The 18579-nt window shown below is 34.1% G+C and overlaps 1 protein-coding gene across 3 annotated transcripts in view; it reads left to right on the top strand.

Annotated features, from left to right (window-relative positions):
* ZEB1 (zinc finger E-box binding homeobox 1) overlaps positions 1-18579 on the top strand; it is a 181430-nt gene that overhangs the window by 147540 nt on the left and 15311 nt on the right. For 2 of the 3 annotated variants that reach the window (XM_055334528.1, XM_055334530.1), the window contains exons 3-5: positions 2536-2598; positions 9175-9336; positions 16771-16973. In XM_055334528.1, the coding sequence (XP_055190503.1) occupies positions 2536-2598; positions 9175-9336; positions 16771-16973 (428 nt within the window). The remainder of the gene's footprint in view (positions 1-2535; positions 2599-9174; positions 9337-16770; positions 16974-18579) is intronic. The other variant, XM_055334529.1, reaches the window with a different exon arrangement.

Below are 18579 nucleotides of genomic sequence, written 5' to 3'. Positions count from 1 at the left end.
ACAGTGTAGTTAGCCATTTCAGTCCACCCTTGTGCTGATCCATGGGTAAAGCAGAAAGAGCCTGCTCCTGGCAGCACTCTATAGTGAAAGAAGTATGTTTATGCTACAGATCAACATTAGGATATTTTCTTTTTTTTATATATATAAATTAATTTTTATTGGTGTTCAATTTACCAACATACAGAATAACACCCAGTGCTCATCCCGTCAATTGTCCCCCTCAGTGCCCGTCATTAGGATATTTTCTATTCCCATTAGACAATATGATTTTAGTTGTTTAACCAAAATTCCAGCCCCAGGGATGAGAGAAGGAATGGAGACATCCAGTTTTTAAATCACAGTAAAGAAGTCTAGGACAAAATTCTGAAGTATGTTAAATGCTCATCGAAGGAGCCTAGATTTTTATCCTGAGCAGAAATGAAGAAATCATTTAATTGAATTGCAGATTTTTAATTAGCTATAATAACTATAAGTAGAAAAATTAGTTATGTCCGAAATACCATTTTAACTTTGAATATCACTGTCATCCTCCATCTTCGTAAGTAAAAACTCCAGCTATCTTAATTTTCATTTGAGGAGAAATAGTATAGATTGATCAACAGTAAATGAATGAATATATTACCATCATATAATTATCCAATTGTCATAGTCTTTATTATTTTAGTTTAAGTAGATGCTTCAGAGAGAGAGAGAAAAAAAAGATGTTAGAGATATGCAAACACTTAGCCAATACTGGTGTTTGTCTTACTATAGTATAAACACTTTAACATGAGGTTTTTAATTGTCATTTTGCTGATAGCAGGTATAAAATGAGAATTATTTATCAGACGTTAATCTCTTCATTACCTACTTTAGACCGTGTTTTTATGCTGGTCTAAAGAGGTTTATACATATTTTAACTATTTTTCACATAGTGATCATCTTTAAGTACTAATATAAAGTTAATGAGTAAAGAAAATCTGCTGAATAAATAAATCCAGCTGATAATCCACGGCACTTACAGAAAAATATGCTTAATGTGAGCAAAGATTTTACTTGATTAGTGTTCTATTTCTCAATTCAATTATCAAACTTAGGGGAAATCTAAATCAAGATTTTTGACTGACATTCAATGGGATTTGATTGGGGTGCAGATTAACTACATGATGTGATGTTTTAGCATGTCTTTCTAAGTATTCTGATCATAATTATATATATTATGCTAGTTTTTTTAAAGCAGTTTTTAACTCCTTCATGTCTTTTATATCTATACATGTCCTTAATAAACATTATAATAAATAAAATATACCTGAATATACAAAACATACTTTTTGCTTGCCAAAATGATATGCCTATTTACTTTGATCTTATTCTGTATAGAATACTACAGTCAGCTCACTATAAGCCTTAGGTAGCAAAGGAGGACAACTGACATCTAAAAATGTTTACCAGTACTATTATTATGATGATTTATCAGTAGTTAGAATAGTGACTAGAGTGAAAGATGAAGTGTAGTGCCCTAGGTGTTTGCTCTGGACACAGTGAAGTTTAGTATGGTCTTCTCTCTAGTTGATTGTCTGATACTCTAGTCATACAGGCAAGGCTGGAGTTGAAAGTAGGTTTTACAGCCATTCATACCTGAATTCAAATTCCTGGGACACATAGGGAACCCTGGGTGGCGCAGCGGTTTAGCGCCTGCATTTGGCCCAGGGCGCGATCCTGGAGACCAGGGATCGAATCCCACATCAGGCTCCCGGTGCATGGAGCCTGCTTCTCCCTCTGCCTATGTCTCTGCCTCTCTCTCTCTCTCTCTCTGTGACTATCATAAATAAATTTAAAAAAAAATTTAAAAAAAAAATTCCTGGGACACCTGGGTGGCTCAGTGGTTGAGCGTCTGCCTTTGGCTCAGGGCATGATCGATCCCAGGGTCCGAGGATCGAGTCCCACATCAGGTTCCCTGCATGGAGCCTGCTTCTTCCTCTGCCTCTGTCTCTGCCTGTCTCTCTCTGTGTCTCTCATGAATAAATAAATAAAATCTTAAAAAAAATTCCTCTTCTACTAATAGCAGTGTGTCTTTGGGCTGTTTAACCTCTTCAAGCCTGAAGTTTTGGGTTTTTTTTTTTTTTTCACTTATAAAATAGGTAGTTATGAAGGTTAAAGGAAATAAGTTTATAAAGCATCTAGCACAGTGCCTAAAACATGGAAACTTGTGTTTTGCAGAAGAAATTTTTAAAAAGGAATCCTGCTACCTAGAGGTAGAACTCCTCTCCCAAAAAAACACTAAAATCCCAGTATGTGTATAATTCTAAGACATGTATAATTCCAGGATTATATAGAAATCTTCACTAATTTTGCTTCTTTAAGATACCTTTGTGAGTTTGGTAAAACTGTCTGCTAGACCTCTTTTTAAAAAGTTCACTTTTCAAGGGTACATTACTTCTAAAAGGGAAGAAAATCCAAATTAAATATAATCTAAAAGTTCCTTTTCATATTTCTAGATGTTAAAAATGTTTGTGCCACATGGATCTATTTTAATCCTTTGTTCTTTGATTTTAGCAGGAAAAGAAGGACAAGAAATCCTGGGGCCTGAAGCTCAAGCAGATGAAGCGGGATGTACAGGTACTCTCTCCTTGTTTTCTTTCATACTGTAGTCTTTGAACAAGGTCTTTTGTGTCACTGGTTTTTGCATTTGTGAGTCATGAATTTAATCTATTTCCTCCTCTTTTATCTTGACCTCTTTCAGTGTTTCAGTACCCAAGCATATAGGACACTATATGAAAAGTTTGAAGTTTATATTCTTTAAATACAGTATAAATTTGCAGATTCATCTAACAGCATATTTTCCATTTTATAAGGATGACAAGTACAACCTACAGATAAACCTAAAAAATAAGTGTTTAAATCATGATTTGAATTTATATCAAATTGTTTACCAAAGCTACAGAAATACAGATTTAACTATTTTGAGTTTCATTATTAGTTACCAGGATCTACATTGAGTTGCCCACAAGACAGAAAGCAGAAGGGAGAAGAATAAGCAAATATCATGAGTTATCTATAAACCAGATGAGAGTCATGAATATTGATGAGCTGAGTGAACATGTCACAGCAAACAAAAGATTCAAAATTTTTTCTTGTAACTTCTATGATTTTGAAAAAGGCCAAGATGAAGTTAAATTCTAGTAAACAAGAAAATTTGCTTCTAGGTGACTAATAAAAGTACATATTCCCTGAGACTTAAAGCTATATTTCTATAATGGATTCAAATCATATTTAAGAAGCAAAAGAGTAAGTGGAAAACTTAAATCAAGATCTTATGTATGGTAACACCAGGCGCTTTTTATTGTGTCACATAAGTCAGCTAGAACTCCTAGAGTGAAAGCTTCAAAACTGAATTCTGAGTTATTAAAACATTTCTTCAAAATACTGCACTTCAAAGTATAATTGTATTTTGTATATTTAACCATAAATTAGAAATTTCTATCATATAACTTTAATTAAATTTTGTTTTTCTTCTCTTTTTTTGGTTTAACACTTCTAGTTTTTTTTTTCTTTTCTCTGCAGTGCCTTTTAGGAATATTCCATAGAGCCCTATAAATTATCTTTCCTTATGTAAGATGAGTATATTTCATAGTAATATGTCAAAAATAGATTTCTCTGTGGTATAAACAGGCACTCCCATTCTTGTCAGTCAGTTCTGTAAAACAAAGAGTAAATCCTCATGTTGTTGTTAAAGATGGATTCCAAAATAATTAAATAATAATGGGATATGTGATCATTTATGGTAGCTACTTCCTAAGATTTTATATTCAGCCTTTAACTTGGTTGTGTTTAACTTACATGAATAATGTATTCAAATATGTTGTTATCAAATATTTGTCATACTAACTTACACATTACATAAAATATTTAAACGGGATATTTGTTATTAGTAAAATAGTATTAATGAACACAAAAGAATGCTGTCATTACTCTTTTGCCTAATGTTAAAGTTGGATGACTTACATTACCAGAGTAACAGAAGATCATTTGCCCTTTTAGGCAAAATGCTATAAAAAAAAAAACATTCACAATTTCAGGTTTCAGTGTTTAACCTACACTTTGCTCTTCACTACAAAAATTAATTATTTCAGTTAGTACTGAGTAGTATATAAATTCCCTTAACTCCTCTCCCCAGAAAATCACATCTGGAAGGTAAGGTAATCTTGTAGTAACTTAAGTTGTTGCTGAAATATGAGGCCCCCCACCCAGTGGAAGATGATCCCTGCTGCATTATATCCCTGGAACTTGGAGAGTTGGGAGCAAGTAAGCATCTAATAAAGCCCTGATAAGTGTAGTTTCAAGGGGAAAAGGTTAGAAATTAGATGGTTGAGGTTTTTGTGCATTTAAACTTAAAAATTATGTTCTGCCTTTGCTTTTGTTATTTCCTTGACTGCTAGGGAATAATGTGCTGACAAAGTAAACAAAAACATTGTACAAAGGTCACCATCATTAGTTCAGAACTTTGTCAGATCCTTTCTTCAGCTGATTTCCTTTTGCAGTTCATGAAGTTAATAGAACTGTAGTCTCAGCTTAGTATTCAGAGAGTGAAAAATTCACCCAAAACATCCTTTGTTCCTTCTGAGCATCCCTTTTTTGTTTATATAGTTAATAGTTTACAAAGTTTGAAAAATGGAAGATAAAGCTAGGAAGAAGCCTAAGGATATATTTTCCAGTAGAATTAAAATATTAATAGCTAAATAATTTTTTATCTTTATATTAAAAGTTTACCTCTTTCTCTCTCTCTTTGCTCTAATTTGTGATTATAACCGCAGAATTCTACACTTTGCTCATATATAGTTCTATGGTCCAAAATAATTTTATATTGGACAGCTCTGAGTTTTGTCATATCTCAAGAAGCCAAATTATTATTACATCGCTATGTGTTTGCTTATCTCTCTACTATTGAAATATGTAAGTTTATCAGTCTTAGGACTAGAAATTTTGCTTCATAATTGACCTTTTTACAATATGCACTTCCCAGCACTTAAAATTTATAGGTAAAACTACAGAATTTCTGGTCTCAGCTTGAAGTTGTTTTTGCTAGATGCAAGTTCATGGAAACTGTGTAGTTCAGTGGGAAAGAGCCCAAAAGTTGATAGCATACCCAATACCAAATCATGTAATCTAAGAGTAATATTTTTTTACTATGTGACTTTGGAAGTTATCTAAGCTTTCTGACCCTATTTTTTTATTGGGAAAACTTTTGATTGGGAAATTATAATGTTTACTTTACCAGGACTGCTTTGAGGAAAATAGCTAACAATTAAATAGCACTTACGTATGCAGGTAGAGTAATAAACACACTATTAATTAATTTAAATCTCACAACTACCCTAAGAGGTACTGTTATTGTCCTCCAAACTTTGTATTATATAAACTGATTATACACTGTGCCACATATTTCTTAATGTACATTTAAAATTTTTCATCTTAAGTATAAGTAGTTACAATATAATTTCTGACATATTAAAAATGGCATTTTTAACATCACTCTTATATGTGAAATCCATAACAATTTAATCCTGCTAATCATTCAATTTGGTTATAAGCTCTTCTTTAAAAGTCAGAAGTGTTATATCATAATATTTACTCCTTGAACTCATATTTCTGTTTTCATAAACCCATAGAATTTGATGCTAACATAGTATATATTTCCTGTTTGAAGGTATTTCTGATCAGCTGTCATTTCTTTATAAGAAAAATATGTATATAAATTTAAGTTTCTTTTTAATTTCTAGGCACAGGATCTTAAGATTTTTAAATTTGTGGATTGATTTACCATATAATTATCAGTACTACACAGTTGATGATAACATAAATACATTACAAATTTTAACAAAAATCCTTTTATCACTTGAGATAATAATATTTTCATTAATGCCTTAGAGCTACAGACTTAATTCATTCAGTTTCCAAGAATTTTGTACCTAATAACCTAACTAGCAAAGCCAGGTATTATTACTATTATACCAATCAGCCAAATCAGACCTTCTGTCAAGAAAAAAGTGTTCTCATTTTTCTAATTCAAGTAATTTTGCCAAAACACAATTTGAGAAATTTTATAAAAATTTCCTCTGTGAGAAATAAATTATAAGTAATGAGGAATATGCAAAGTATAAATAAACATATCTTCTTAAAAATAGATTATTCACTTAACTGTAGAGAACAAACTGATGGTTACCAGTGGGGTTAGGATAGGGAATGGGTGAAATAGGTGATGGGAATTAAGGAGTGCACCTGTTGTGAGGAGTACCAGGTATTGTATGGAATTATTGAATCACTATATTGTACACCTGAAACTAATATTATACTATTTGTCAACTATACTGGAATTAAAATTAAAAACTTAATAATTGTTTTTACAAAATAGATTCTTCAATAGTGAGTTGAAGATTATATCTAATATTATTTTTATGTTACCAAAATGAGTAGTACATTTAGAGCAAGTCAGTACATATATAAGTTTATAACTTACTGAAGATGTAAGTTTCATGTGTAAAATACAGATTATATTATTCTGTAAAATGTATACTTTAAAAACTCATTATTCTAGCATCTAGCCTTTACACACACATATGTACACACATACTTAATAGGATGCAGAAAATAGAAATTTTTATAGGTGAAGACTATAATTGAAATAAATATAATTTGTTTTTTTAATAAATATAATTTGATTAAAATATTTTAAGCATCTTATAATCTATATGGAATTGTTAATCAGTCACATAAAAATATAAATTTCATAAGTTTTATCTAGTTTAACTTGAAAATATGAAGTCACATTGAAAATACTCAGTGACACTGACTTGTACTGCTTTAGCTGCTCAAAAATGCTTATTTTTCCAACTAATGACAGATTGATTGTAGGAATGATTTTTGAGAATACTCTTGGCTTTGCTCTGAGCAGTTTCCTGAAGAGCAATGAACGTTTTAAATTTTTTTTTTTTATTTATGATAGTCACAGAGAGAGAGAGAGAGAGAGAGAGGCAGAGGGAGAAGCAGAGGGAGAAGCAGGCTCCATGCACCGGGAGCCCGACGTGGGATTCGATCCCGGGTCTCCAAGATCGCGCCCTGGGCCAAAGGCAGGCGCCAAACCGCTGCGCCACCCAGGGATCCCAGCAATGAACGTTTTAATAATAGTTGCAGAATGGAACAGATGAGGTCATTAAAGGAAAACTCCCACTCCCTCTGGCCATATTATTATATAGCTTGATTTCAGAACTTCCTTACTTAACCAAAATAATTCATTTCAGAAAATTGCCATGTTTTATCCCCAATAGAAATCCATATAAACAGGAAAACTGGAAGGATTGTGGTGGTTTTATGTTGCTTTGATTAATCAATAATCAACTGGGTAAAATATTCCCCAATCAGTATTTTGGATTTTTTCCTTTGGCAACCCAGAAGTTTTTACACTTCAAGCGATGCACCATATTAATGTACTGGGATACGCTTTTTTCTCTTCTTCCTTTTTTTCCCCTAAGATTGGTTGATTGATTGATTGATTGATTGATTAATGAGAGATAGAGGACAGGAGTGGATAGGGGGAGAGGGAGTAGCAGACTTCCTGCTGAGCAGGAAGCCCAAGTGGAGTTTGATCCCAGGACCCTAGGATCATAACCTAAGTGAAGACTGGGTAGACTGAACCACCACCCAGGTGCCCCTCTTCTTCCTTTCTTTAAAGATTTTATTTATTTGAGAGAGATAGTACCAGTGTGAGCAGAGTGGGGTGGCAGAAACAGAGGGAGAGGGACTAGAAGGCTCCCAGCTGAGCAGAAAGCCTGGCAGGGTTCAATCTCACGAGACTGAGATTGAATCTGAGATCATGATATGAGCCGAAATCTAGAGTTGGATGCCTAACCCATTGAACCATGCAAGTACCCCTTCTCTTCTTCCTTTTAGATGTGAGCAAAATATACTGTGGAAAGGGGAGAATAGAGAGAAGAATCTTCCAGGTTCTAAGAAAGAATATACACAGAAGTCGAGGATTTGGAAATAGACTCCCATAAAACCCACAGTACCAGCTTACCTCTTGAGTCTTCACTTACCCCTGGATCCAATAACCCAGTGCTAAATATTGATATCATATTGGCTGTATTATAAAGGAGGGGGAAATGGTGGCTCACCATTATGATTATATCATTGGCTTTAAGGTTTTAAAACAGCAGCTGCCCTGAGAAGTTCACTTAGCAAGATTTTTTTCAATAACTGTTAAACAAAAACATGCCCATACTTCAGCATTTTAATTTGACCCAATTTTAGTCTGCTGGGAAATGCTCTTTTACAAATTTAAAACTGACAGTTCAGCCCAAAGTGTATAAAGAAGTCAGCCATGAGACATCTGGGAGCCATACAATGTGCTACAGTTACCACCAGCATGGAGTAGACACTGTCCTCTAGAGCCAGTGGAGGAAATGGAAGGAAACCATGGTGCAGCAATGCTGCTGTAGAAACTCAGCAGCACTTTGGGTACCTTCTCAAAGTGAAAGCGTTTGATTTTCACTTGAGCCTTTCTAATCAAAGGAAAAAATGCCTTTGCCCTTAGCCCACCATTAAACATTATTGAAGCAAAAATAAAGAATAGCCATGTTTATATATGAATACTAGAGGAGATAAGAAGCAGTTTTATGGATTTGATACTCTTTGATTACTAGAAATTTTTCTAATTATAGATAACAATTTACACTGTTTTTTTCGAAGACATCACATAACTGCAATGAACTTCAGAGTGGTTTAAATTGACAATGATTTGGATTTAAGCTACAACTCTAAATAAATATCCAGTAGGTTGCTAGGAGGGATTAAGGTTTGAGATGTAAGATTTTCTCCTTTTTTCCTTGATTGAGAAATTAAGAATTCAGTCAACTGTATTACCTTTTCTTTGTCTTGTTTATCAGTCACATGGACTAGAATTACACTCTAAAGTTTAAAAGGGATGTTGTAAAAATTTCAGAACTTTCATATTGCTTTCTAAAAGACTTTTTAATAGAGGATAACAGAATGAGTGAATTTTGTTTTTAACTTTTGGTAAATATTTCCAACAAATTCAAGAATAATAGTGAATTCTCTTAAGTTAAATATTTTTTTATTTAGAAAAACTTTGTAACAACTGGTGGTGAAAGCTTTCTATAAAATATGGATTTCTTTTAGTAAAAGATGATGAATGTGACTCAGATGCAGAAAATGAGCAAAACCATGATCCTAACGTTGAAGAGTTCCTGCAACAACAAGACACTGCTGTCATTTACCCCGAAGCACCTGAAGAGGACCAGAGGCAGGGCACCCCAGAAGCCAGTGGTCATGATGACAGTGGTAAGTGGAGCTGCACAGTTGTTTTTGTTTTCATATGTACAGGATTATTATATCTATAATTGTACAATGGGAACCTCCTCTACTCTAGGGATCTGAAATCCAAAATTTATGGCAAGTGCCCATAGAAAATAATCTCTTTAGAGAAAGGAACACATTTATGGTAACAGTGTCGTATTAAAATTAGTGGCATCTCATGTGTTGTATTGTGGTAAGGCCACTGCAGTGAGGTTTAGAATAATGCCTGGATGTTGACTTCCACTCACTTACATAGCAGCAAGTAGTAGAAATGGGAGCTAGGATGATCCTTAACTAACTCTTGACTTTTTTTTCTGACTCTGGATATTTTTCTGCTCTGCTAGCAAGCAAAATGTGGTTGTCAGGTTCAAAACATACCAATTTGGAGACAAATGGGGTTTTTTATATCTGCTCTAGGCCATTCTGACATGAACAGCCAGTGTATGAAGAGTGGCAAAATATAGTACTAATATGTTCATACTCTCCTGAAAGGAAGCAGGCTACCATTCTCTCCTTCCATGCTAGAAACAGATGACTCACATGCAGAAATTTCTGTAAGAAAACTTATTAAAGATCTGCACCAAGAGCTAAGAAGTTACTGGCTTGTTTACCTAAATCTGGTTTGATTGTTTTTCAGGATTCCCAGTTTATTTTTTTATTTTTTGGATTCCCAGTTTAATAGATAGATTTAACTTAATGCTTAAATAATCGTTTTTAAAAGACATTTTTAGAGAAGTTTTAGGCCTCAAAAAAAAGTGATATAGAAGTACAGGTATTTCCCATATACCCCTTGCCCCCCACATGTGCATGGTTTTTCCCATTATCAACATAACTCACTAGAATTGTACATTTTTTACCAAGGAAGAACCTACATTGACACGTCATAAACACCCAAAGTCTATAAGTGTGTATCCATCATTATAATGTATCTATCATTATAATATCTCCTAGAGTATTTTCATTGCTCTAAAAATCCTCCATTTTCCCCACCTCCCCTCACCCCTAGAAACCACAGATCTTTATGTGTCTCCATAATTCTCTGCCTTTTCCAAAGGTCATATAGTTGGAATTATACAACATGTAATCTTTTAAGTTGGCTTCTTTTTCACTTAGTAATATTTAAGTTGGCTTTTTCACTTTTTTTTTACTTTTTTTCACTTTTTTTTCCACTTTCCTCCATGTATTTTCAATGGCTTGATAGCTCATTTCTTTTAAGTGCTGAATAATATTCCATTGTCTGGATGTATCATAAGTTTGCTTACCCATTCACCTGATGAAGGACACATGGTTACTTCCATGTTTTGGCAATTATGAGTAAAGTTGCTATATACACCCATGTGCAGATTTTTGTGTAGACTTAAGTTTTCCAACTCCTTTGGGTAAATACCAAGAAGTTCATATACTGGATCAAATAGTAACAGTATGTTTAGTTTTATCAGAAACTGCCAAGCTATCTTCCAGAGAGGCTGTACAACTTTGCATTCCCACTAGCAATGTGAGTTTCTGTTGCTCCACATCATCACCAGCATTTTTTGGTGTCAGTGTTCTGGATTTTGGACATTCTGATAGGTGTGTAGTGATATCTTGTTTTAATTTGCTTTTCCCTGATGATATATGATGTGGAGTGTCTTTATTTGTCATCTGTATATCTTCTTTGGTGAGGTGTCTGCTAAGGTCTTTGGACTATTTTTTAATCAAGTTATTGATTTATTGTTGAGTTTTAAGAATCCTTTGTATGTTTTGAATAACAGTCCTTTATCTGATATGTCTTTGCAAATATTTTCCCAGTCTGTGACTTGTCTTCTAATTCTCTTGAGAACATTTTTCACAAAGCAGAAGTTTTCATTTTAATTAAGTCCAGCTTGTCAGTTCTTTCTCATGGATCATGCCTTTGGTGTTATATCTAAAAAGGGCATTGTCATACCCAGGGTCACTTAGGTTTTCCTGTTATCTTCTAGGAGCTTTATAGTTTTGCATTTTGCAGTTAGGTTTGTGATTCATTTTGAGTTAACTTTTGTGAAGGACGTAAGGTCTGTGTCTAGATTCATTTTTATGCATGTCCTGAATGTTTTGTTGTTCCATTACTTTTTAAAATTTTTTAATTTAAATTGATTTTAGTTAACATATAATGTATTAAAAGCTTCATGGGTAGAATTTAATGATTCATCAGTTGTATATTACACCAAGTGCTCAATATATCAGGTGCCCTCCTTAATAACCATCACTCAGTTATCCCATCTCTCCCCCACCTCCCCTCCAGCAACCCTCGTTTTGTTTCCTAGTCTGCTTTTCTCTGTTTCTATCTTATTTTATTTTTCCTTTCCTTCTTCTATGTTCGTCTGTTTTGTTTCTTAAATTCCACATATGAGTGAAATCATACAGTATTTGTCTTTCCCTGACTTATTTCGCTTAGCATAATACCCTCTAGTTCTATCCACATTGTTGCAAATGGCAAGATTTCATTCTTCTTCATGGCTAATAGTCCATTGTATATTTATATACCACATCTTCTTTATCCATTCATCTGTTGATAGAAATCTGGGCTCTTCCCATGGTTCGGCTGTTGTGGACATTCTGCTATAAACATTGGGGTGCCTGGATCCCTCAAATCACTATTTTTGTATCTTTTGGATAAATACCTAGTAGTACAATTGCTGGATCATAGGGTAGCTCTCCTTTTAACTTTTTGAGGAACCTCCATACTGTTTTCCAGAGTGGCTGCACCAGTTTGCATTCCCTCCTGCAGTATAAGAGGGTTCCCCTTTCTCCACATCCTCACCAACATCTGTTGTTTCCTGACTTGTTCATTTTAGTCATTCTGAAGTGTGAGGTGGTATTTCATTGTGGTTTTGATTTGTATTTCCCTGATGCTGAGTGATATTGAACATTTTTTCATGTATCTGTTAGCCATTTGTATGTCATCTTTGGAGAAATGTCTGTTCATGTCTTCTACCCATTTCTTGACTGCATTTTTTGTTTTTGTGTGTTGAGTTTTCTAAGTTCTTTATAGATTTTGGATACTAGCCCTTTATCTGATATGTCATTTGTGAATTTCTTCTTCCATTCGGAAGGTTGCTTTTTAGTTATTGATTGTTTTTTGGTTGTTGATTGTTTCCTTTGCTGTACAAAAGCTTTTTACTTTAAGTTCCAGTAATTCATTTTTGCTTTTGCTTCCTAAGTTCCATTACTATTTGTTGAAAAGACTATCTTTACTCCATTGTATTGCCTCTGCTCCTTTGTCAAAGACCAGTTGACTATATGAGGGTATTTCTGGCTCTCTGTTCCATTAGTTTATTTCTGTATCCTCATACCAGTACCACACTGTTTTGATTATTATAGCTTTACAGTAAGTCTTAAAGTCAAATAGTGTCAGTCCTCCAGTTTTATTTTTCACCTTCAGTATTGTGTTGGCTATCCTGGGTCTTTTGCCTCTCCATATAAACTTTAGAATGTTTGTCAATATCTGTAAAAGGACTCTCCAGATTTGAATTGGAATTGCATTGAATCAAGTTGGGAAGAACTGGCATCTTGACAATATTAAGTCTTCTTATTCTTAAACATTGAATGTCTCTCCATTTGTTTAGTTCTTTGATTTTGTTCAGCAGAGTTTTATAGTTTTCCTCATATAAATCTTACATATATTTTGTTAAATTTATACATAAGTATTTTGGTGTGTTAGTGCTAAATAAATGTTAAGCTACTAATCAGTCAACTCTTACATATCTGAAGGAAATTGAGAAGAATGGTATAGAAAAATATATTCCATTGCAGAGTCAACTGCCTTCCTTAAATCAGGAATCAGCTATGAAAAAGCAGAAACAGAAGTTTCACCGCAGAATAGGTAGGATTTTCAGTCACTAAATCAGTGACAAAGGAAATAGAAGTAGGGCACTCTATAACTGATTCCTCCAGTGTGCCAAAAGGACACATTTTCGAAGACTATAGATTATTGCCCCAGGGACACAGCATTAAAGCTTTATGAATAGTGTTGTATTGATATACTTGCATATAATTGTAGGCATTGTAATCCTGTAGGGCCCTACCATTTCTATTTTGATTCCTCAGGGTTTGGGGGTGTTTTTTTTTTCCAAGATTTTATTTATTTATTTATTTAGTTGTAGGTGAGGAGCAGAGGGAGGAAGAAAGAATTTTAATCAGAGTCTGTACTGAGCGTTGAGCCTGACATGAGATTCAGTGTCATGATCCTGAGATTATAATCTGAGCTGAAACCAAGAGTTGGATGCTTAACCAATGAACTACCCAGGCACTTCAGTTTGTTTGTTTGTTTGTTTGTTTGTTTTTCTTAAAAAAAATTTGTTAACTTTCACCTGAAGAAGCAATAGGTTACAATAAAAATGAAAAAGAATAAAAATTATTCAATATAATTGTATATATATATGTAAATGTTTTATGCAACAAAAAGTTTTTCAAGAAGCCTCATGAAAGAAAATAAGAACTAAAGCAGTGTTTCATTGCACAGATCAAAATAAGGTTAAACTTTGTAAAGTCCATTGTTACTAATCAACACAGTAAAATCCCATAAAAATTAGGATTTAACATTCTGAATTAATGAAACATTTGAATTCTAGAATCTGTTTTTAATTCAGGTAGTTATTACTTTCAGGTATACAGCTGATAAACTATTTCACAGGAGATACTCTGTCACACCAGTAACATCTGATTGTCTTCAGAAGCCCTTAAGTTTTTATTTTTTTATTTTTTATTTTTTTATTTTACGATAGTCATACAGAGAGAGAGAGAGAGGCAGAGACACAGGCAGAGGGAGAAGCAGGCTCCATGCACCGGGAGCCTGACGTGGGATTCGATCCCGGGTCTCCAGGATCGCGCCCTAGGCCAAAGGCAGGCGCCAAACCGCTGCACCACCCAGGGATCCCAGCCCTTAAGTTTTTAAAGTTTTAATGGATTAAATATGCTCTCCTGTACTTCAAAAATTGTGAAAGGGCAAAATTTATTCCAGCAGACTGAAATATCACAAACTCTGAATCAGTGGGTCACAAACAAAGGAGATTTTTCAAAGGTTTTATATGAAGTACTACTATCAGTCTGAAATGTTACACTACATAGCAAAGGAAATTTAGGATACAAAAATTAAAGATTTTTTTTAAAATAAGCATATTCACTCATAGGATATGACATGGGTTAGATTTTTAAGTAGTCTTGAATCACTACCTTAAGTTGATTATAAGAATTCTAAAAAGAAAATTTTTTTCCTTATATGACAAGCCTTCATTGCTAAAAAAGTGATTCTTTTAAAAAAGCAAATATCCAATATTCTTAAAAAATAGGAACAAAAACTGTTTTATGCTAGTATCCTAAAGAATAAATTCATACCTCATATGTGTGAGAAATTCAATAGAAATCGATTTATGAAAATAATAACTTGCTGGTAAAATATCATGAGTAACCTGTCATTTTACAAAATTAGTATTTTGTTTATTAATGATGAAAGTAAAGAAGAAAATAGTACATAATGAGAGCAGACAGCTGTATTACGCTATCGAGTATAAGCAGCTTAAGTAATGGAAATCACATTGTGATTGTGGTGCCAATAATGAAGCATCTGCAATGGCTGACTTGGACTCTTGCCATTGTAACCAGATAAAATCAATAGGATAGACTAGGTACCCTGGCAAGGAGAGTGCCCCAAATGTTGATTTTCCTACCTGCCTGTTCAAAAGGAAATTAATACTAGACAAAACATAGCATGATTTCCAAAACAATTTCATGTGGCTAATCTAGTCTCCACAGAAGTAGGTCATTTTAAAGATATCACCAACAGGCAACTGATTCCAGTTGCCTTGCTAGCTGATAATAAAGGTACCTTCATAAACTGTGGGAGGTTTGGTTGTTTGATTTTATTCATATATTTGATACATATTTCAACATAATTAACAAACTATATGGGGTTAGGTGCTCAGTCTCTTATACGCAGGCTGGTTCTCAGGATAAGTCTTTTAATTTATATAGACTTGAATTTCAATAAAGATGATACATGTTTATGAAGGATTTTGAGACTGTAATGAAATTTTCTTTGGTAGTCTCTTTTTTCTTTTTTTTTGTCTAAGATATTTTATTTATTTATTTATGAGAGACAGAGAGAGTCCGAGACATAAGCAGAAGGAGAAGCAGGCTCCCTGCAGGGACCATAATGTGGGACTCTATCCCCAGACACAGGATCACGCCCTTAGCTGAAAGCAGACACTCAACCGCTGAGCCACCCAGGCATCCCTGGTAGTCTCTTTTTCAATAAAAATTTCAAAATGAAGATAGAGATACTATTTACAATAAGTTATCTTTTAGGAACTTATTTTTTGAAGAAATAAAATATGGAAAAGCACTCTTAGTTAAATAATATTAATTAGCAAAACCATATTACATTTTAGGATTGTCAGGCTTAGGTGGTTCCTGTGGGGGAAAAAAAATGGTTCATTCAGGGCGCCTGGGTGGTTCAGGCGATTAAGTGTCCAACTCTTGGTTTTGGCTTAGGTCATGATCCCTGGATTCTGGGATCAAGCCTCCTCAAGCCACATGCAGGCTCTGTGCTCAGCAAGGAGTCTGCTTGAAGATTCTCTACCTTTGCTCCTTCCCCCAGTCACACACCTCTCTCTAAATAAATAAATAAATCTTAAAAAAAAAAATGGTTCATGCAGTGAACTCCCAGTTTTTGCATATTGCCTTTTTTTTCTAAAAGCTATCCTGTATTTATCCATATAAAATTCTACAAAAAAATGTATCTGTATAATTCAGTAAGGGAAAGAACATAAAGAAGCCTGCAAGGGAAGTCTTTGTAGGCCAGGCCTAGATCTGGCTCCTGTTACTCACTTCCCTTAGTACTTGTTCTTGTGGTTTGAATTCTGTCATATGGCCACACCTAACTGCAGGAATGTCTTAAAAACATAGTCTACTTATGTACTACTTAATGTTTGATGACAATAACTTTGTGGTGTCATTTCCAAGTTAGAAAGAACAAGCATTAAATAAATAATGATACGTCCTTACCAGTGGAAAGATTCTATTGTGGCATACAAATCCTCTTCAATATGTATACATTTACAGATGTAATGTATTCTAAGTTTATCTTTGTTTTCTTTGTCTAATCATACAAAAAGAAGGGAAGACTTGTAGTTTAGTGGGAAAGATATGGGACTTTGAAGTCGGACAGCACATATCTGAATCCTGATTTCATCATTTACCAGCCTTATAATTTTAAGTCATTTAACTTTTCTGAGCTTCCTGTTTTCTCTTTTATAAAATAGAGATGAGTATCATTGTATTGTTTTAAGGATCAAATATAAAGTGGGTTTCATAATATCTGGCACAAAGCATAGGGAGTAAGTGGTAGCTTTGGTAATTTTTTTTGAATGTTTAAATTCAAAATATATGATCTTTCTTTTATAGGAACACCAGATGCATTCTCCCAGTTACTTACCTGCCCATATTGTGATAGAGGCTATAAACGCTTTACCTCTCTGAAAGAACACATTAAATATCGCCATGAAAAGAATGAAGATAATTTTAGTTGCTCCCTGTGCAGTTACACCTTTGCGTACAGAACCCAACTTGAACGTCACATGACATCACATAAATCAGGAAGAGATCAAGTAAGTGAAATCCAGTGTCTATTGAAGAAGGCAAGGGTTCTGACATACTTAAAAGGATGTGTACTAGGCAGCATCTTCAGCCTTACAAGAATTAAAGTAATTATATGAATTATCTGAGTTCCAAAGTGCATGTGAACATTCTTTTAGCAGTAACTAAGTTTTTTAATTCTTTTTCAGATAAGATCCCTTCGATCTTGATTTATTTTGTTTATACTGCAACAAGTATTTCCCTTAAGTTTAGAACTAGATTCAAAATGCATTCTACTAAAATGCTCAGTGTAGGAAAAATAAATACTCATTTCATAAACCATATGCCTAAGTACTAACTAAATTTAGAGGAAAGTCAAATAATAATAATAAAAGTTAATTTTCTGGGAAACAAAGACTACTGTATTTACTCTCTGTATAAGTTACGGGGTTCTGTTTACTGTAGGAAGGGAAGATGCTTCCTCTAAGAATCTAAAGCTTAGATTCTAAACATTTTTATTCTGAAGATTCAATTTTCACATGGTTTGTTCTATTTCTGTCACTTTGCCTCGATTTCCAGATGTATAAAAACCAAGACTGTTCAATAAGTTACATTTGAAATGTTGGCTCTGTACTTAAGGATTAAAGATGAAGAAGCTCTTCTTGCCAGTTGACCTTCTTTTATAAGATCCTGATAAGTGCCAACTCTGAACAAATTAATATCAACGTGATTCTAATTTTAAAAACCAAATAAATATTCAGCTGTATAGGATATTTTAAGGGTATGTGTTATGATTGGGACACGCATCCAGTTTCTTAAAGGATTATGACCATCCATAAACTCAAATCTGTGAGAACTCTGCCCTATTCATGTGCCTAATGTAAGTCCTGTATCTCATAGAGAACCAGTTAAACCTTTTCTACATTGATGGCTAAACCAAACAAACTATAGCCAAAATAGATTGATCGAGCAGGATCAACCTACCTTCTCAGGATTTTGGCAGTAACCCTCACAAAATCAAAAGATGAAGGGGGAGAGCATGGCAATCAAGAAGTATAGGACCAAGATTTTCTTAGGTTAATGGTTAAATCCATGAGGGAACACTTGAAATTGGGGAGAATACCAAAAGAAGGAAGAAATTGATACAGAGCAGGAACTTCTGAAGACAAAGACCACCTATCTACCGTCTACCCCTATACAAGTCTTATCAGGGACAATGCAGAAGAATCTTTTTTCCATCTGAGTTCTAACATGACTACAGTACAGTCAGGCCTTGGGAAAAGAACCTATTCGTGTGACATTTGGGAAGCAGACCCAAATTCCAACTGTTGTCCCAATATCCTTTCTGTACCATGGGCCATGTCAAAGAAAAGGATCTGCAGACTAGTCAGGCAGATCCTTTTGGTGAAAACGAGAGAGGCCATTATAGAAACAAATCGTAAGACCAATGCTGAGCATGCCATCCAATTTTGTGGTGATTTTTCTAATGGGTGAAAGGTAGTAGGTTTTATATATGAAGTATGTGATCAGACAAATGTTAGAAAGGAGCTGTGATTAATATGGGGACCAACAATGTGAGGAAATATGATCAGGATGTCTTAGAAATAATTTAGGTTATGGGGCAACAAACCTAAGTTT

Source organism: Nyctereutes procyonoides, unplaced genomic scaffold, assembly GCF_905146905.1.
Source record: "Nyctereutes procyonoides isolate TBG_1078 unplaced genomic scaffold, NYPRO_anot_genome, whole genome shotgun sequence".
In the NCBI taxonomy this organism is placed as follows: Eukaryota; Metazoa; Chordata; class Mammalia; order Carnivora; family Canidae; genus Nyctereutes; species Nyctereutes procyonoides.
This window is presented reverse-complemented; position numbering and strand designations above follow the sequence as displayed.